This window comes from Natrix helvetica (assembly GCF_964273705.1).
Source record: "Natrix helvetica genome assembly, chromosome: 3".
NCBI lineage: Eukaryota > Metazoa > Chordata > Lepidosauria > Squamata > Natricidae > Natrix > Natrix helvetica.
In genome coordinates, this window is record NC_138549.1 from 37,142,357 (window position 1) to 37,163,859 (window position 21,503).

Sequence of the window (21,503 nt, forward strand, 5' to 3'; positions counted from 1 at the left end):
TGACCAATTCATGCAAAACTCCACGTAATCCCAAGGGCTTCACATACTTTTTCTTGCAACTGTATATGTGTGTGTGTGTGTGTGTGTGTGTGTGTGTGTATTAGTATGAAACTTTTGTGCACTGTACAGTTAGTCCTTGATTTATAATCATAATGCAGTCTGCCGTTATAGTCGCAAATAGTGACAACCATTAAGTAAGACAGCCTTGCCCACCCCCGTTCTCCCTGATGCCACCATTAAACAAACACACAAGTTGTTAAGTGAACATGGGGCACCTTATGGATGGGGGAGGCCCTAGGAGACCTGCCACACAGCTGGGTCCATAAAGGAAGCAGACAAACAACAAAAAGGTTTGTAAACTAAAAAATAGTCCAGGAGGAGGGAAAAACCTATTTAGATTAGGGCCCAGCACTGCATTTTAATGTCAGTGAGGCTTCCAAACAAGCTTCTACACTTAGCCAATGAAGCTATGCTTGTGGTTTGGCTTCTGCCTTGATTAGCTAACTGTCAGGAGACTACAAACCTCTTTTAGGCTTTGGGGAAGTCTCCTTTGCATGAAAATAAATCTTCCCAAACTCCTTTTCTTGCTTAATCTCACCCCCCCCCCAAACCCAGATTTCTTCAATAAAGAAAACAAAAACAAAAAAGCCGGGACAGACTTTTTAGTCCCCCTCCCTGCAAAAAAAAAGGTGCTGAAACAAAACTCTCCCCCTATTCATAGCATTTCATTTGCTTTTTACATAAAATGGGGAGAGATAGAAGGGAGAAGAATGAGGTCGAAAAAATTGGTAAATCCACAAATGCGGCTGGTAAATCTACGCTGGAAGACCAAATCAAAATATTACATTATTCACATACTTTCTTGAATTATGGAATGGTTTATTTACATAGCAGGTAACAAAATACCTGCAAGTATCATCTGATTTTTCTCTAGACACAGCATTCTTTTTAAAAACAGAATTTAAAAAGGAATAGAGCATCTGTTTCTATGAAACTATAGTTGTCTTGCAAAAGGATGCTCAATGATACCTGCATATTTTCAATCTCTCCTTTTCATGTGGCCAACTAATCCAAGGTTTTTATTTTCCACCCCAAATTTGCATTTTTCATGAGACATATTTCAAGTATTTATTTGAAAATTAAAAATATTTAAATCTTAGATCCAAGCACATGTCTCTTTCTGTGAAACTGATGAATTTCAAAGAAGTCTACTCTGCTTGAACATTTAATTGTATTCTGCTAAAAATCTAGCAGTAAAACAGTTATGTATCCCTGCACTCTTTCTGACATTAGCCAATGGGAGAAGGCGTTTCTCTTTGGATTTAGATCCCTCCTATACTTGGCAACTTCTGATTTCATCAGGCTATTTTCCAAAGCACCAAATTAGGGCAGAAGTGAATTCTACAGCTAGTGCATATCCTTTAATTTAGATTTAAGTAAATGGAAAGACTAAAATTTGAAGTTTCATTTTGGGTTCAGATAAAACACTTCACTACATATAAAATTACAATGAAACTCAGCGATTTTCAAAACAAGGGAGGGGAAAAAGTCAAATGATGTAGTACTCACATCTAAAAACCCAGTATATGCTCTCACAGGTAGATGAAATTTAGAGGCATTGGTAATGAGCAGAATATTGTTATCAATGTGGAAAGATGATAAAGAAGCCACAAAATAAAGAGTGAAAATATATCTGGATTCATTTGGTGGAATTAAAACTGGTTTGCTGAAGTTGTGAACCTAGTTTAATAAATAAAGTAACAGTTAACTTTAAACACAATTTGTGTAACATTGAATAGTTATAAAAATAATGCCATATATAACGGAGCTTACTTTAAATGTTGCTTTGATTTCTTCTGGAAGTATTATATCATGAATGAAGACTGCAAAATTGAATGTGTTTGTTAAAAAGATTGATCTTTCCACAGAGTCTGTTGGACTGTCACGAATATGAAACAATGTTGCTGCATGATCAAATCCCAAATATCTATTTCAAAAGAACAACATTGAGGGGGAGAATAGTAGTTATTACACATTTCTTTCTAACAATATTGAATTAAGATTGTTTTGGAAAGTTTAATATAGTACTTCTGCAAAAAGAGTTTTAAACCCAAACTTATTCTTCATTTCCAGATTAAAAGCCCAGGAGGGTCTTTGTGCAACTGTGGATTGTGCACCAGTTATGCCCTTCATGGACCAACAAGCCCTACTCACAGTCACTCATGCCCTAGTCACTTCCCATCTTGACTATTACAATACGCTCTACATGGGGCTACCCTTGAACAGCATCCGGAAGTTCCATTTGGTGCAAAATGCAGCAGTACGCATGGTTTTATGCACATTTCAGTGTGCACATCTATCACCTCTCCTGTAGGAGCTGCATTGTTTGCAGATTTGCTTCTGGGTGCAATTCAAGGTGCTGGTTGTCACCTTTAAAGCCCTTCATGGTTTGGGACCAAGTTATGTTGCGGATCCTATCCCTTAGGAAGATACACCTGGTGGGACCCAGAAGAAGGGACGTCTACATGGTGGCTCCCTCTCTCTGGAACTTCATTGCCCCAGAGATTAGAATAGCTCCCACTCTCTCTTCCTGAAGGCACTGTAGGCCTAGTTCTGCCAGCAGTCCTGGGGAACACAGAGCAGGATGAAGCTCATTTGATGGCTCGTGGGATGTATTGTTGCTGGGGCGAGGGGTTATTTTATTATTATATTAATTTATCATATGGTTCTCTCTTTTATTAGTTTTATTGTTTATATATGTTTTCTATTCTTGTAAGCTGCCTTGAGTCGCCATATGTGAATAGGCAGCAATATAAATTCCCAAATAAACGAACAAACAAACAAACAAATATATCCCAATTAATATATTCTGCCAAAATTAGACATACAAGTCATTCAAATAAACAAAGAGTGGGCAACTTCCAACTCCAAGGCTATATAGCAGTGGTCCCCAATCTTTGTAGCTTGGCAGCCCGCTGAGGGGGGAGGAGAGGGAGGAACTGGCCCTTCCAACTGGGTTGGTGTGGATCGGCTCATTGCTTGGTCACGCGAGTTGAGTTGCGTGCGCCGGCCTACCACTCATACAACTCACTTCCGAACCAGCCACAGCCCAGTACTGGGCCACGGCCAAAGGGTGCCCCCCCCCTATACAGACATACCCTCTATTTGAATTTCAATAAAATGATTCTGATAAATTATTCCATACTATCCAGTTCAATTACATTGTATTTAATAGAAATCAATAGTGAAGGATATATACTGCTCTTTCCCCAAATCCAGGAAAACAATGGAAAAATCATAATCTTGCTTTGACACTCTTCAAATAAACTATATCCCGCAAGCCTGAAGTAATTTCACATCGCTATCAAGAGCTATGCAATTGTTTAACTACCTGTCTATAAAATGTTGTGCAAAGTCAAAAATGCAAAGCAATTTTCAAAAACACATGCTAATGTAACCTTACCCATCCAATACTTCTGCCTGATATGGAATTTCAAGTTTTGAATAGGTCTTCTCTTTTGCTTTCACAGTTATTTTTCCAGAAAATTGTGCAGGTCGTTTTGCTTTTGATGCTATATACATTTGCATACACATACATGAATAAAAAGAATCAATGTTTATAGTTTTAACTATACATATTTTAACACATATCAGAATGTAACTGTTTATTTTGATATTTAAGCATAATACTTTAAGACATTAACTACTAACTAAAAGTGAAGTATTCATTTATTTTTTTAGTCAAAAGGAGAAAACAGAGTCTTCAACAGATTCTACACTTTGAATTGTTTTGTGTACTACTGTATATTGAAGCAGATAATACACAGTAAAATTTAAGGATTGGAGGAGACCATGCAGATAATATATAATAGTCCAAACTCCAGCTCACTGCTTGAATCCATTACTACATTATAATGGCATCTGCTGAAATATTTAAAGCAGCAGCACAGAATCCTTCTTTCCTGGAATAACCATTTTATCAATTTTATCTTCAACATGGCAGTCCTTCAAAAATTTGAAGACAGCTGTCACTCAGCAGACTTTTCTTCTCCAAGCTAAACATACTCAGTTCCTCCCAAAGTTCCTCAAATGTTTTTTTTTCCTTTTAAGTTGCTGATGAACACTCACTGAATATAATCATTAGCTAGCTTCTTAAGCATTTAATGGTAGTGTAGCTCACTCTATCTTTGCCATCCTCTACATAAAAATCTCATGAGAGCCTCTTTAGAACTTTGCTGAAGTTGCGGTATGCTATGTTTGCTGCAATCTGATGAACAACCAATCATATGCAGTCATAAATCAATTTATCCCTGATTGTGTTCACTGATTCCTCTTTTAAATTAACTACTTTTGCAAGTAATTCATGCAACCTGTTGAAATCCACATGAGGTATTGATTGTAATTAGTTATGTCCCCTAGATAAAGATTTACTAAATGTATAATATTAAATAACTATTTTCAAAATAAAAGCAAATAGTAATACATTTATTTATATTCATTAAAATATTCTTAGCTTTGAATAAAAACTAAAATTTAAAAATATATTTTGATTTCACTGAACGCTATTACCAAGATTATCACGTACCATCAAAACTAATAGTTGCAACTTTGGTATATTTATTTTCAGAAGCTCGCAATGTAATTGGCTTGAAATGGATTGTGATAGCTTCATTTTGGGGTGTGGGTCTAACACTCTGAAAAAGAAGCAAAGTTGTTTTTGCACACTAATAAACAATTCAATCCACTACTATTATTTTTAGTTATAATTATCTCAGATCTTCCATTCATTATTGAAAATATTCATTAGAGCATTGTCAGAATTTAAAAAAACACAATTTACAATAAAAGCACACATTAATTTTAATTCTCAAACACTTATTTAACATTTCATTGTATCTTTTTAACTTTTATTTCTTAGGTTAGACAATATGATGACTAGAACTGTATGCTATCACAAAAATACATTAGAATGACAGCAATCCATAATAATTTGGATTACAAAGAAACCTAAAGCCCTTACATTTTAGATTTGTATAAAAATAATACTGGGTCGCCTCCTACATTACATTAAAAAGAAAGTCAACTCTTAGGCATATTGCATGTTATGAAAGAAAATATACAACTTGCACAATTTTAATTTGTTTTAATCAATATCTGTTTCATAAAGTCGAAATTAAAAATATATTAAGTTATAGCATGCAAAATGACAATAAAACTACCTACCACCCTGCCTTTTAAACATTGACTTTGAATGTGATTGAAGTTCTTTAATAAATGTCTTCAAAAATAAAAAAATGCACTGCTTAAATTGATAGGATCCTACCACAGTTATAAGTTTTATCATTTTCCTATTTTTGATGTTGCCATGCAATAGGAATTTAAAATATTATAATAACATCCAATAGAGTTGGTCCAAAAAATGTAATGAGCATTATCAGTGGAGTTGGTGGCTCCTTTCACCTGTGCTTCCTCACCTCCATATAACCTGGTATACTGGCATATCTGAAAGGGCAGAGAGGTTCAGGACATCCCATACCTCTACGATGCATGTGGCTTAGTAGATCTTGTTATGAGATGGTTGTCTACATATAAAAGAGCCAAGTCACGTGAGCCTAACTAGCACTTTGAATTGGATTCAGAAATTGAACAATATCCAGTATAGTGATGGTAGCATAGGCTGAAATACTATGCTCAATTTTAGCAAAAGGCCCATTGCACTTTAGATTAATAGAAGCTTCTAAAGGCATCTTAAAATGTAGCTCATGTGGGATGTGTTACAGCAACCTGACTGATGGATATACAACTTTCCGCCCTCACACAGCAACTGAAACCTCCTACTAATGAAGAAGTGGAACCACTGCAGAAAAAATATTTTAATCACAAAACCTTACAGGCTGCAAGTCTATGTTGTTCCTAAGGCCTTAGGGCCCTACATCTAGTCACCTGTGGGGCAATTCTTCTGGTGCAACTAAGGTCTCAAAACAATAATCATTGTAGGTTTCAGAAATCAATCATGGCAGTTTGTGTCCAAAATATCTCTCTGCCTTCGCAGAGTTTATTTGGCTTTTATATAGTTTTTACAAGCAAACCACAGAGCAACAACACATTGTTTTGGTTTACTCCCCCCATTTCTTCCCTAGTGAATCCAGAAAGCTTATTCATGCCAAGGTTGACTCCTGCCTTTGCTCGGTGAGATAATGAGCTAAAAGATAACCGGCTATGTGTAACCTTTCCTTTATTCCCACATCTGGTTCTGCTAATTAGGTGAGCTTGTAGGTATCCAAAATAACCAGCTACTGAGATCATGGCAATTTCCTACGCATGTCTTTACGTAGCCTTACCTCTCATTCCTACAAATCATCACCTGTTTTCCCCGGCATTGGCATGGAGCTATTGGAAGAATCATAAATCTTATGGACAAGTTTTGGTTGGGTTGTATCGGAATTTTTGACACACCTATGAACTCAAAAATAAAGCAAAACTGCCAATATAAATGTAAATATAAGGCAATAAAAGGCATTATTGCAGCATTCATCAAAAGTTTTGAACTTTCATCAAGCTCAGCCAACATAGTTACTGGCAGAAATACAGCTGTAGTGCAAAATATTGGGAAGTTACTGAGTTACTTATTCTTGATGGATAGTTTCTGGCATGGAAACCAAATAATTACAGCTTTTTGGCTATTTCACTATTAACATTTCCTTTTTTCTGAAATTCATAAGCTTTGAGATAAATGATTGTAAAAGAATAAACACATTAGTGGCTATAGAAATTGGCTATAGTGTTAGAAAATACTGAAAGAATTTAATCCTAGGACTATCTAGATCAGATTTCAGCTAAATATAGTCTTGGCCTTTCTCATGACATTTGAATGGAGTTTGAAATAGACTTCTTTGCTCTCAAAGCATGCTGAAACAATGTCCACAATACAAAAAGTTGTGCTTTCCTACTTATATGAAAAATATTTTAACTGTTAGGATAAGTTCAAATATATATACCAATTTTGCTGTAAAGTGTCATTGATCAAGCAATTAGGATTCTACAGGATATTACTATCATTATTATATTTCTATCTCACCTTATAGCCAAAAGTAAAATACTAGTGAATAGGGCTATCAAATAATCCCAACGAAGATAATTAGCTAAATAATTTAACAACAAACATGGAAATGGGTTCTGTCAAGCAGGATTATTTGTATTTTTCTACTATTATGATTAACAACAGCAGTTTTATGTTCAATTACTGTAAATTTATTTCTTGAACTCAATAGTATATTGTTTAGAAAGTATCCATAGATAATTCTGGATACTGGATATTTTTATTGATACCATTTAAGCCACATGATGGGTAACAGATCAGATCCAGGGATTCATGAAATATTTCTTAGGCTACAAATTGTGTCAGATGTATTTACCATATTTTTCCGTCTATAAGACACTCCAGACCATAAGACACACATTAGCTTTAGAGGATTAAAACAAACAAAAAAATCTGCCTCTGCCTCCCAGCATCCATCCGGTATTCATCTGGCTAGCATCCTTGCAGCAAACAGCAGTCTGGTCAGCTTCGGCACGTTATCACAGCCCCAGCATGTGGGTCGTCAGGGCTCCCCTCTGTTGCGTCCACCACTGGTCAGCTGAGCGACAGCTGGATCCCAGTCTCCTGTAGCCCCGCTGATCAGTGGGCTGGCTGACTGGAAACCCTGCCAATTTCTGCTTCCTCTGTGTCTGCTGCCTCTGCTGGGAATGCTGGACCTTTTGCTGCTAAGCAGCTGATTGACAATTGGATCGGCCTCCCGGAATACCGCCAATCATCTGTTCTAGGCAGTGGGGATCGCCACTGCCTATTGCTGCTGCCATTCTGTGGTGGCGATAGGAGTTGGAAATAGGTGGTGGCAATCCCCACTGCTTGGGTGGTGGGAGTGCGTCTTATAGACCAGAAAATATGGTGTCTCTTCTATAACAATGTGATTATGCATATTTTATCTTTAGAGAATTGCTACATGCTAGACGCTAACAAATACGTTTTTCGAGTTTCTAAATCTGAGTCCAGCAATTGCTTTTATATTAAGGTTTGTTTGTTAATGTTATCCTCAATTTAGAGGCCAAACCAGCCAACTGCTGGCTCTGCAAGCTACTAACTAATCATAACCCAATGATTCAATTTTCTGTGTGGAAGATGAGGAAAAAATAAAGCTACATTAGATTTAAAAGAGCAATTCAAGAATATGTACAAACAAACATTCTGCTCAACCACTCTCCTAATTGAAACAACAAATGAGAAAACTGATTAGGACACTATAAAAACACTGCTACTTTGCAAATGTGCCAACATCCCATTTTTAGCACTCTGGTAACTTTAGACAGAATGCACACCAGTATCGCCTCCAGAACTTTGATCTAAAAGTGAATACAGGTAGTCCTCAATTTACAACAGTTCATTTTGTGTCCATTCAAGGTTACATCATTGAAAAAAGTGACTTCTGACTGTTTTTCACACTTACAACCGCTGCAGCATCCCCTTGATCACACAATCAAAATTCAGACACTTGGCAACCGAGTCATATTTATTTTGCAGTGTTATCCCCTTTTGCAACCTTCTGACAAGCAAAGTCAATGGGGAAGCCAGATTCACTTAACAATCGTGTTACTAACTTAACAACTGCAATGATTCACTTAACTGCTTTGGCAAGAAAAATCATAAAATGGGGCAAAATTCATTTAACAACTGTCTTGTTTAGCAACAGAAATGTTGGGCTCAATTGTGGTTGTACATTGAGGACTACCTGTATTTTGATTGGCTATAGTTTGAACAAAAATAATTTGGGACAAGAGGAGGGTCTCAAAACTATATAATTTTATGGCAATCATAATTCTGTGGGATATTAATCACTTCCTAGATACAAGTATGAACCTTTATCTAATTAAACATAATGAATCAGAGAAACAAAGAAATATTAAGTCAAATGAGGCATATTCTCAAAAACAAATTGTTGATCTTCAACAATCAGACTTCTCTGCAACCATAACCCAGAGATGAAATGAATAGTATACAAATTTAGTCTCAAAATGCTTAGTAAACAAGAAACTTTCGTTGTCTAGAATCTTGCTAGGTCCACCTGCCTTCAGGGTAATCCTACTTATATAAGCACTGCTAACTTATATTATAAACCGGTAGCATAAATCTCTGACAAGTTGTGGTACCAAAAGCTGATAATCTAGCAAAGGTTGATACTGACTTGGGAAAAGTAAATACTACGTATAAAGGATAGGTGACAATGTAAATGATGTGTCAGGCCCCAAGAACCAAGAAGGGCATCTGGAGTTACCCTAGAGCATTTTCTCTTATTGTTCCTCACCTAGAAACCTTGCCAAACTAAAGCAACTATTTGCATCACTACAGATATTTACTGGGAATAGTTAAGGATAATCCTTCTTAACTGTCTTCTCCCCCAAAGATCAAAACTTCAATGGTTTTGATGACTCTTTGCCCACTGGAGCCCCTCCTTCCTGGGAATCCAAATTATTCCATCACATGCCATAAGAAAAGGGGAGCTAAACTTTCAGAACCCAAGCTTTGACTTCTAATTTATTTTCTTTCTTTCTTTCTTTCTTTCTTTCTTTCTTTCTTTCTTTCTTTCTTTCTTTCTTTCTTTCTTCTTTCTTTCTTTCTTCCTTCTTTCTTTCTTTTTCTTTCTTTTCTCTCTTCCTTCCTTCTTCACACTCCCTTGTTATTTTTATAAATAACTCAGGGCAGCAAACATTCCTAATGCTACTTCCTGTTTTCTCCACAACATGGTGTGTAGGGGGGGGGGGTTGTTGGCCTGAGAGAGAGAGTTTTTGGCCCAAAATCACTAATATAAATATAAGTGTACAAAAGAAAGGAAAGTTATAATGAATTGTGAAATTACACAGGCAGTACTTACAGTTATTGGTACATCTTTTGTTCCTGAATTTAACAAATGTAGATTTAAAATTTTTGGCAGATCTGTTGAGACATATAAGAAGGCATTATAAGTACTTTAGTACCCAAAACCAGAACTTAACTAATTTTAGCTGTAAATATATATATATTGGTTTCCCAAGGACAAGAGCATTTTATTGTCCTAATTAGAAAATTGAAATCCTTAATTGGTAAACAGATTATTTAAAATGCTCCTTTTTTCTTTAATATAGCAATCAATATTGACCAAGGGCATAATTGCGAGTTGAAAAGTCAAGTGCAAATCCATATATTTCCATTATTTTGAGCAGGAAATTATAACAAACTGAAAGCTTTTGAAGTCAATTATACAAGTCTTCAAATCTTTTTTAAAAGTAGAGCACTGTTAATCCAGAGAAACAAAATGCAACTGAAGCTTTAACTCACTGTGTAGAATCATAGTGTCACATGGCTGGAAGAGACCTTCCAAGATTTTCCAGTCCAACCCCCAGCCCAAGGCAGGAAGTTATTGCTGGTATATTCAAATATAGTGTAAAGGCAATCAAATGAATTTGTACATTAATCTGGAGATACTAATCTTAGTTTCATTTACTTAATTTAACTTTATCTGTACCACAAAAAATTATGCATAATTAAATAAAGCATGTATATAAATACCGTATTTATCGGCGTATAACACGCACTTTCCCCCCCGAAAAATAGGGGGCAAATGATGTATGCGTGTTATACGCCGATATACGCCAGGCGATATACGCCAGGCACACAGAAAAGGATCGCGGAGCGCTTCGCCCCAAAAGCAGCTGCTTTTCTGTGCGCCTGGCGTTTAAAACATCCGGCTATCTATCTAAACGCCAGGCACACAGAAAAGGATCGCGGAGCGCTTCCCCCCAACAGCAGCCTTTTAGATAGATAGCCGGATGTTTTAAACGCCAGGCGCACAGAAAAGCAGCTGCTGTTGGGGCGAAGCGCTCCGCGATCCTTTTCTGTGCGCCTGGCGTTTAGATAGATAGCCGGATGTTTTAAACGCCAGGCGCACAGAAAAGGATTGCGGAGCGCTTCGCCCCAAAAGCAGCTGCTTTTCTGTGCGCCTGGCGTTTAAAACATCCGGCTATCTATCTAAACGCCAGGCGCACAGAAAAGGATCGCGGAGCGCTACTCAGCGGGGTGTGGGCGAGAGGAGAGAATGGATGAGCCGTCTCTCCTCTCCCCGACACCCGACTAAAACGCTTTCTTTCGCCCGCGGAAGAGCTCGGGCGGGCGAAAGGAAGCGCTTTAGACAGCGGGGGTGTGGGTGAGAGGAGGAGAGAATGGATGAGCCGTCTCTCCTCTCACCGGACTCCCGACTAAAAGTTAATAAAAAAAGGAAGGAGGGAAGGATGGAACTGGAAGGGAGGCAGGGAAGGAGGGAGGGAGAAAGGAAGGATAAGAGGATAGGGAAAGAGGAAAGAAGGCAGGCAGGCAGAAGGGAGGGAGGTGCAAGGAAGGAAGGAAGCATAGATAAGCAGGAGGGAAAGAAGGCAGGCAGGCAGGAGGAAAGAGGAAGGAGGGAACTGGAAGGGAGGCAGGAAGGAAGGGAAGGAGGAAGGGAGGGTGGAAGATAGTAGCAGTGAAAGCAGCAGTGTTCATAGTTGCTTTTACTGTCCTTTTACATTATTTACCTTATAAGTGGTAATAATATTAATTAAAAAAAGTTCTGAGCTACCCTTATTTTGCTTCAAAGTTCTTTATTTGAAATTTAAATTTTTTTCCTGAAATTTCCCTCTTAAAATGAAGGTGCGTGTTATACGCCTGTGCGTGTTATACGCCGATAAATACGGTATATATATATACACTATATCTAAAAACAATCTATCTGAGAGATAATGATTATATATCAAATCTAAAGAACAGAACAAAAATGAATTCCACAATGATATCTCATTTCTTTGTCTGCATAAGAGGGTAGAAAGCATTGGTTTGCACTAACAAGAGATATATAATTGGACCTTAAGGAATTCCTATATTGGTTGTCTAGGGCTTGATTCTTTTCTCCTTATTTCATGGTGTCTGGATGGGGAAAACAACTGAAACCGAATCACAACAAAATGTGAGTTGTTATTTTTTCAGAAACAATCAGATTTGGAGGAGTCCTTACACTAACCCTTGATTGCACACTATTTAAAAGAAGAAGCCCATGGCCTAAGGACTTCTGGATTTATAGTTTTTGGTTTAGCTGCTGGTGGAGAACATGACTAGGACAACGTTTTTCAACCTTTAATGCACAAATTTTACTATTTTGAAAGAGAAGCATTGAGGCCTTCATTACCTTGAGACTGAATCACTACAGTTTCTTTTACTTGTGGCTGTCTTTAAAGAATATCTGGAAGCTATAGTTGGCACAAAATGTAGCTGTCTGCATTCTAGCATGCTAAGAGGCACTTCAACAGTATTACTTCTATAAACTGCACAGAACGCTGGTCTCCTTTTCTCCAGATATTTAGAAAAGTCAACGCTCAGTTGCAGGTTTTTATGGCACAGAAAATTATCATTTTGGAACACACTTTTCCCCAGTTCAGATGCCTTCCCCCTTTTAGATTTTACTAGTAGCAATGTTGTGGCTGTTCCCCATCAAACTTTTAGGCTTGAGGTGACTGATGTGCTGCTGATTTAAAGATGTGTTTTCTTTTAAATGATCATTTTTATAGTATATACAGTTGCCATCATAAATATGTGAATTCAGATAGGATGTGAATTGTGTAACTAAATCAATAATAATTATGAGAAATATTCAAATGTAGGATTTACCTTGTGTTCTTAAAGTACCAAAATCTAGCATTTCTGTTGATGAATAAATTCCTGGAGCTTTAAAAGAAAATAATCAAAATTAGCTTCTTTTACACCAGAGAAGAAAAATACATGGAACTGATTGAAAACTACATCACAAACCTGTTGTAACTTCTACTTCTACTGGAAGAATAATGAACTCTGTAATATCTGAGGCATTTGTTTTTATTCGAATAAATGCTGTGTAGTTATCTGCTTCTCTTGAAGAAAAACTTGCTCTCATTACTCCTTTAGTTTCATAGGGAGGGATTTCCTGTTGAATAGACAATAGTGGCAAATGTGAGTCAAAAAAATTAAAGGTTCAGAAGTCCATTTAGTATAATGTTGAGTATATTTTGATCTGTTGATTATATATTTAATAGAAAGTCACCATTAGTGATTATTATCACTATATAAAAACCCATAACCATGCTTCTAATCATAACAATAAAGAAACATAAGAGGTTTCAATTTGTACGAGGTAGGTCATTTGTTTAGTAACCGTTCAAAGTTACAAAAACATTGTAAAATGATGTATGCCCAGTTTTCACACTTACAACTATTGCAGCATCCCTAGGATCACACGATCAAAATCTGGCAACTGTCATGTATTTATGACAGGTGCAATTTTCCAGGGTCATGTGATCACCATATGTAACCGTCTCAACTGTCTTCTGACAAGCAAAATCAATGAAGGAAGTCAGGTTCGCTTAACAACTGCCTGATACACTTAACAATTGGAGTGATTCACTTAACAACTCTGGCAAAACGGTCATAAAATGGGGCACTGCTCACTTAACAACTGCCTTGCTTAGCAATGAAAATGTTGGACTAAATTGTGGTCGTAATTTGAGGATGTATCTGTGTTTCCTCTTCTCTATGCTTTTCACATTTCTGAAAACTCTTCATTCACACAAACAAAAGCAATAATTAATGATAAGCTAGCTCCATTTTCACTGGCAGACAACTGAAGGAGGCTGTCGTGGCCGAAAACGTGGCGCGGGGAGCACACATGGTCCCCTGGGCTCACTTTTCACTGGCAGAAGGCTAGCAAAAGAAACTAAAAAGAAAAGGAGAAATGTTTCCCCTTTTGCATTTGAGCATGCAAGAAGGGACAGGGAAAAGGAAAGACAAAGAAAAAAGATGGGAAAAGTGGGAAGAGAGCAAGGAAGAAAACATAAGGAAAGTGGGGAAGAAAGAAGAATGAAGAGGGAAAGAAAAAGAAGGAAAGGAAAGAAAGAAGGAAGTAAAAAGGAGAAGGAAGGAAGGAAAGGGATTATAATGAGCGAGGGAGGGTCTGAGGGTCCTGCCTTAGCAGTTGGCCACCAGAGGTGCGCCGACACAAGTGATGTTGAGCTGATTATACCCACCCCCCGGCTCAAAGAGTTCAAATGCAACCCTTATGTGGCCCTTAATGAAATTGTGTTTGACACCCTTGATCTAAAGAAGCTCTAGTGCTTTGCCCATAAAAGCTTATGCTGCATTTAATTTTGATTGTCATCAAAAGCAGATAATAACATCAATGAATTATCACTTACCCACAATTTTTTCGTTCCTCCTTGTTGGCCAGTTGGAAGCTCTAGATGAAGATCACCCCCACTTGAATACATTTCTACTACCTGAGAGAAAATGCAAAAAAAAAAAAAAAGGGGGGGGGGGAATAAAAGAAAAAAAGTTGTTAAAAGCGTTAATAAAACTTGAATCCAAATTCAAACTAGATGTCTTAAGGTGGCGACATGCTTAGATACAATATTTGCGAAATAACTCTTAAAAATACCTAATTTTGAAGTGCAAAATCACCAGTAATTACAGTGTTATATAGTATTTCCCTATTACTCTCTAAAGAATAAAAAAATCAAATTAATTCACAAATTGTCTAGTGAGAGTTCTATCTATAATATTGGATTCTCCTTTTGCTAGTTAATTTCCAAGTTTAGTTTTCCAGATATCAAGAAATTCCGAAGGCACCGAGCAGCAGGAGGCGGAGGGCGGCGAACAGGTGCTCGCATTGCTTGGTGCTTTCCTGGTACTGCTAGGTCGGTCAGCGGCGCTGTGCTCGGCTGGAAAGGGGGGTTGCTGGGTGGCTGCTCACAAGTGTGGTCACCTCATGGCTGCTGTGTTGCTGCTGCGACAGCGCAACACAGCCATTCGACCCTGAGGCTGTGCCTGGCTCTTTGGGAGCCTGCTTGCAAGAGAGCAGCTTTCCGGCAACCCCCCCTCTTCAGCTGGGCACAGCGCCACTGACCGACCTAGCAGTACCCCGAAAGCACCAAGCAACACGAGCACCTTTGTCCCCCACCTTGTTCCCGCAGCTTGGTGCCTTCGGGATACCGCTAGGTCGGCGAGCGGTGCTCTGCCTGGCTGGAGGGGGGGGGATTGTCCAAGGGGCTTATTTTCGGGGGGGGGAGGGAGCTAATATTTTTGCCCACCCGAAATATGTGGCAAGCTTTAGTTTCAGGACAGGTCGTATTTTCGGGGAAACACGGTACCAATCTTCCATTATATCATGCCAGAAAAAATAGGCTAGCTCATAGTAGGATAGAATGAGCTTCAATTTTTTGTACTCTAGTCAGTCAATTGCCAACAAAGCACTGGATCTGTCAGAATACTCTGATGTCAGAACATTAGTGTAGATATAATAACCCAGCCTGAAAATAAATAGAGAAGATCAAATATTTCAAGAACTGCATGAAATGCAGGTAGTTTTCACATAATAACCATTTAGTGACTGAAGTTATGATGGTGCTGAAAAAAGTAATTTACAATCACCTCTAGCACTTACAATCATTGCAGCATCTTCACAGTCACAACTGTGATTTAGGGCCCATCAACTGTCATGCAATTATGAGAGTCATAGCATTCTGCAGTCACATTATCGTCATTTGGAGCCTTCCCAGCTGACTTTTGACAAGCAAAGATAATGGGGAAGCTGGAATGAGGTTCCAAGTCATGGTCACGATGTCTCGTTTAACATCCATTTAATAATGTGGCAAAAAAGCTCCTAAAATCGGGTGTAGTGATACCTCACTAATAAGTTCACTGAATATTGATAAATGTTCCATCCCTTATTTTGGTTAAAAGTCAAAGACTACTTGTACGTAATATATTACAACTCTTTAACATACCTATAAATATAAAAATGCTATTACTTGCCTGCAAAGGTTCACTATGGGGATTGTGTATATTTATAATAGGAGAAAAACTGCTGTTCACTGGAACTTTTGCTCCTATAAAAGGCCGCAGTCTGTAAGGGTTTGGTACTCCTACTCCAAACACCTGTTTCGGAAAACAATTTTTAGTAATCAATATGGTTATTTCGTTTCTCCAAGTTTTAAAATTCACCCAATTCTCGCACTAAAGACAGTCCCACATCTGTTTCTGAATTTGAAGTTCATTATTGCAAGGTTAAAAAGTCTCAGACATTACTTAATTTCCTAATCATATAAAATTCAAGTAAATAATTTTTTCCGCCTTTCACCCTCAGTAGAAATGATAGTTTTATGTTATTCTCTAACATCATCTAATGCAGTAATAGTAAAAATGTTTGCTTTGTTGATATTTTATTATCTCCTTTCCATAATTTAGAATACTGAAGTTAAATTATTATGTACATATTTATATAAAATGAATCATAAGACTTTATGATTATTTTCATACATTGATTTTTTTGGGAAAAACTTATTTTGACATTCAAGTATCTTCTTATATTTTTAATATCATTAGAATCATTAGTACCACAGAATGTTCTTTACTACACTTCTTAAATAGTTTTTATATTGTTAAATGCACAAACTTTGCAAAGTTTAAAGATAATTTTGTGGGTGTTCTATTGCATTGCACTACTGAGCATATTTCCAGCCTTCCTCATCTAATGTGTTGAAGTACAAATGCCAGTACCCTTAGGCAAAATAATTGTTTGCTACACCGGCTAGGATATATTTGTAATTCAAAACCTTTAGACATTACCATGTTGGAATGTTTTTTCCCCATGAATAATTTTTATTTGAGAAAAGAATGATCACTAAGGAATCACAAATTAAAGTTTTCCAGTAGAATTCAATAAGAGAATGACCATAGCATTTCTTTCCTCTGACGGTTATGTGTTCAAATGTAAGGGGGAAAAGCAATCTTCTAACACAGATCGAACATTTGTTGATTGCTCACTGGGAATGATGAGTAATTGCATAAGCAGAGACTATAAGAGGTACATAAAGTGGTAATTTTCCAGGGGACAAGATCATTGAATGAGCAAACAGGAGTTTAACAATGGACTTAGCAAGAGTATTTAAGGAAGAGTCCCTAACAATTTTTTCCTCTAAGTCTTTGTTTCTGACAGCCTAAGAAGTGAACAACAATAAAATCTTCTGTGAGTAGTGCACTAGAAATAAAAGCATACATGAATAGAAAGCATTAACTATAAGCAGCATTACTTATGATGTGTTTATATTTCTACCCACCAACAATCTGGCACATACTTTCAGCAAATACAATGCTGTAATGGTGCTTGAAGGAAAATAAGTGGCTCCTATAATTCATAATATGAAATGAAGATTTATCCAATTAAAAAAAATAGACATTTCAAGATGACTGGAAGATGGATCAATTCTATTTAATGAAGAAAATGAACCATGGGAGCAAGCTTCTGGATAAGAATGACAACCAAAAACAAGACATAGTGGGAGGTGGGGAGGAAACAACAATTTTTACAGCTTTCAAGCCCTTACAAAACAAACAAGCTTTGAATTACAGAGGAAGAAAAAGAGAGACTGCAAAACAGAACAAATAGTGGTGGATTCCTGAAGAAGTCAGGCCCATAAAATGAATCCTGTATAACCTGGGGATGAAAATTCAGAAGTTAAAAGCTTATTCTTATATAGGATGGCATCTTTCACATCTCTTAATAAAACAAATGAAGAAATAGACTTTGTTATCCTCCTGTAATAATTACTGGGAATAACAAAAAGAAATAGAATTCGGCCTTACATCTGGTGATATGACTCCTACGATTGTATTGAAGAATACAATTTGTTAAAAAGGAACAAATAGGTAATAGAAAAGAAGAGGGACTTGAACTCCTAAAAGAATTTATTCCCAAGAGCATCTAGTTAATATAAAGGGAGTAATAAATAAATTAAGAACTGTTGTTGTTTACTTTCACTTATCTAAACAAGCAGAAGACATGTATGATTATTTTCCAAAAAATATAAAGTATTAGTGATGGATGACTTTCATTATTTTGATATCTACAAGGAGGCAAGCCGGCCAAACCTCAGCTTTCCAAGAAATATATTCAAAGAGTGCATATCAATGTAGCCTTATAAAACTGGAGGGAGGTATCAAGTAGGATATCATAGTCTTGGGGCTTGTATTCTTCAACATTTTTATTAGTGACTTGGATAAAGAGATAAGAGAATGCATATTAAATCTACAGATAAGAGAATCCAGAGTAATGCATCTACAGAGTAATACATTGTAAAATAAACTCAAAACAATCCTGATGGGCCTTTGAAAATAAAATAAAATTCAAGACAAACACACTGGGAAACAGTGCCCGGAATGAGGGATAACATATATTGTAATGATTCTTATCAAAAAGATTGTAGAATAGTTAACAAATTGAAAAAATGTTCAACATCATGATGTGGCTGCAAAAGAAAACAGAAAAAAAAGTTGTGCAGGAGTGTATCAACGGACATACATTTCTGAATCATGGGAAATATACATTTTACTTTAGTCAGTCAGTCTCCAGGGTATGTTAAGTAAAGTATTTATTTCTGGAGCCTTTACTTTAGGAAAGATTCAAAACCCAACAGATCCACACATGGAAAATGAGGGTGACATCTTTCAAATACCAGTTAGTGAAACCAATTCCCAGAAAGATATAAACTCCCATTCATTGGCGTTAAACCTATTCAAGAAAAGCCTAAGCAGCAACTTGCCAAAGTGGCTTTACTTTGGATTTGAGCAAATGGTTTGGACTCTCTGACCAAAAAAGCCTATCAGGACTCTGGTTCTATGAAAAAGGACTTCAAATAATATAAACTGTTGTTAGTTTCAATTGTACAGTGTTATCTTAATGTACACTGTGCTACAAAGCAATGTCACATTGTTCTTACCTGGTAAGTAAATACCCCATGATTAGATGTGTTAATAAATAATGTGTTTTCTACATTTCCCACAACTCTTGCAAGAAAAACTACATCAAATGATGTATTTCCTCCTGGGATAATTTTCTGGAAAAGAAAAAAAGTCAGAAGATATGCCATGCTGTTGATTCAAAAGCAGTGTATTAAGTATGCAAAAGAAGAACTGACATATGCAAGCTATCTGTTAAGATCCCTGACTAGGGATTGCGAAAATCCAGATTGAAGTTCACCCTTAGTCATGGAAGTTCACTGGGTGATTTTGGACCAATCGCCTCTCTAATCCCAATCTACCTCCCAGTATTGCTGTGCAGAAAAATGGAAGGACAAAGTGCAATGTAGCACACCTTAGATCCTGAGGGAAAAAAGCCAGAATATAAATCTAACAAAAAACAGCTCTTCCTCAGTTATCAGAATTAGAACTACAGTAGTATAAACTGAAATTAAGTTTTTCCTTTGCAATACTTAATTAATACATTTGCAAATCCCTGGAGAAATCGATCTCTCATTTTTACTGAACTGTTCCTCAGTGAAAAATGATATAAACATATTTTAGTTTATAGTTTACAATATCTCATATTTGGGATTTTGTTTAAAGTACAGTTTGTTATGATAGGGTAAAAATATTCTACAATAACTTCACAAAACAAAGCTAGCTCACCCTATTTTGAAAAAAAGAAGCATGAAAGTGTGATGTTGTTGCAGATATTGAAACTAATATAATAGTTTCTTCTGAACTGGGATTATGCAAGTAAACTTTTTCCATTTTCGGCATCCCAACCGGCCTGTATAAAAAGAAAGATCAAAAAAAGCATTTATAATTTTTTATCTTTTATCTTAGCACAGTAAATTTATATTTGTAGGCCATAATGTATTTTGATACATCATGAAAAAAAATTCTTGTATATGAATTATCATTATGAATATCTGTCTTATTCGTTTCTATAGGTGCCATAGGTGGTATCTAGCATTAAATTAACAAAACAAAGAAATGCAAATGGTACAAGCAGTATTTAACTCTTTATCCTAAAGCAAACAATAACTTGCACAATGCAGCAACACTGAATTGCATATTAAAGAATTACTAACTTTAACATATTCAAAGAAATAAAAATGAAGTTTTTACATGAGAGAGAAGCTTTATACAAAGGGAAATAAACCAATAAATGAAAGCTTAAACTATTATTCCACAATAATCATAGGTTATCACTATGTTAATTCTACAATGCAAGTTACTGCAGTAAGCAAGTACGATTATTTAACCAGGTATTTATATTAGAGACTATAAATAATCTTATTTATAAAATTATTGGCATGCTGGTTTGAAGCTTCAGTTGAGAATGGAGTCAATTAATATTCCAATTAAATATTATTTCTTCTATTAGTAATTAAGAGAACAAGCACATATGCTGTCTTTAAAGCACTGATACATTTTTGTTCTGAAAAAAAAATACAGCACTGCAATTACAATTCTCAAAGACAAGTTTCTAGGGTTCATGTTTAGGGTTAGGGACAGGAACTATCAGCCCTTTGAAGTAAGCTAGATCAAAAAAGACTTCAAAAGTATTGTTCCAATCCTTTTTTATTGATGTAGGCTACCATAACAGAAATTTGAAAGTCATTTGACAGCATTTCCCGTTCTTCCTTCATACTTAACAGAGTTAAGTGGAACAAGTTGGAAATCTTTAAAAAGATGTTGGATAGCCATTTGTCTGAAACAGTATAGGGTTTCCTGCCTAGGCAGGGGGTTGGACTAAAAGACCTCTAAGGTCTCTTCCAACTGTGCTATTGTATTGTATAAGCTTGAATTCCAATGTTTTTTTTTAACTAGGGTCACATGACATTTCCAAGATCATCTTGGTTTTTCTTAAATAAAAACTAAACTAAAAGCAGTAGAAAAAGAATGAACAATATTTTTAGTTAACATGGTTAACTAAATTAATATTCAATAACCATTCATGGTCTGACTACTATACAATATTGTTTTCAAACAATTAATTGTGATTAATATCTTCACTGAAATAACAAACTTCATTTGTTTACCCATCCCCTGGGTTCTCAGGCCTTCTGGCATAACCAGAGAGACCTTCCAATCCTCAAAAATGATAAAGTTGATTTAATATTGGGAGAGAGGGAAGAAAACATTCCGCTATAACAGAAAAGGCTCACTACCTGGGACTACCAGATATAGCTCCCTAAATCAGGGAACTTAAAACATGCCCACTTTGTCGGATCTAATGGGATGAGAAGATGAAATCGGGGAAAGGTAATTTCTCAAATAACCTGATCCCATGCCCTACAGGGCTTTAAAGTTCAACACCACCACCTTGAACGGGACCTCGAAATAAACTAGTAACCAATGCAACTTACAAAACATTTGTAACAGTCACATCTTGTGCACCAACTGCAACTTCTGTGGATCAGGGAATCCTGTTCACAGCCAATCGCCTAGTCACCTCCCTCAGGGATTATTGTAAGCCCTAGATGAAAATAGCCCTGGAAAGCATTCAGAAGCCATGGTTGGTAACAAGCCTGGACAGTCAGGGTTTACCCACTGATTTGCGAGCTGCAGATTGCCAAGAGGCTTCTGGATGTAATTCAAGGTGCTTGTTGCA

The 21,503-nt window shown here is 36.6% G+C and overlaps 1 protein-coding gene across 1 annotated transcript in view; it reads right to left on the reverse strand.

The window, feature by feature from the left end:
* TMEM131 (transmembrane protein 131) overlaps nt 1-21,503 on the reverse strand; it is a 93,446-nt gene that overhangs the window by 40,847 nt on the left and 31,096 nt on the right. Inside the window, exons 5-15 of the mRNA XM_081946768.1 lie at nt 19,550-19,673; nt 18,862-18,978; nt 15,899-16,021; nt 14,284-14,364; nt 12,869-13,019; nt 12,728-12,784; nt 9,927-9,988; nt 4,586-4,694; nt 3,464-3,572; nt 1,834-1,987; nt 1,570-1,740 (exon numbers count right to left, since the gene is read on the reverse strand). Coding sequence (XP_081802894.1) covers nt 1,570-1,740; nt 1,834-1,987; nt 3,464-3,572; nt 4,586-4,694; nt 9,927-9,988; nt 12,728-12,784; nt 12,869-13,019; nt 14,284-14,364; nt 15,899-16,021; nt 18,862-18,978; nt 19,550-19,673 — 1,258 coding nt within the window. The remainder of the gene's footprint in view (nt 1-1,569; nt 1,741-1,833; nt 1,988-3,463; nt 3,573-4,585; nt 4,695-9,926; nt 9,989-12,727; nt 12,785-12,868; nt 13,020-14,283; nt 14,365-15,898; nt 16,022-18,861; nt 18,979-19,549; nt 19,674-21,503) is intronic.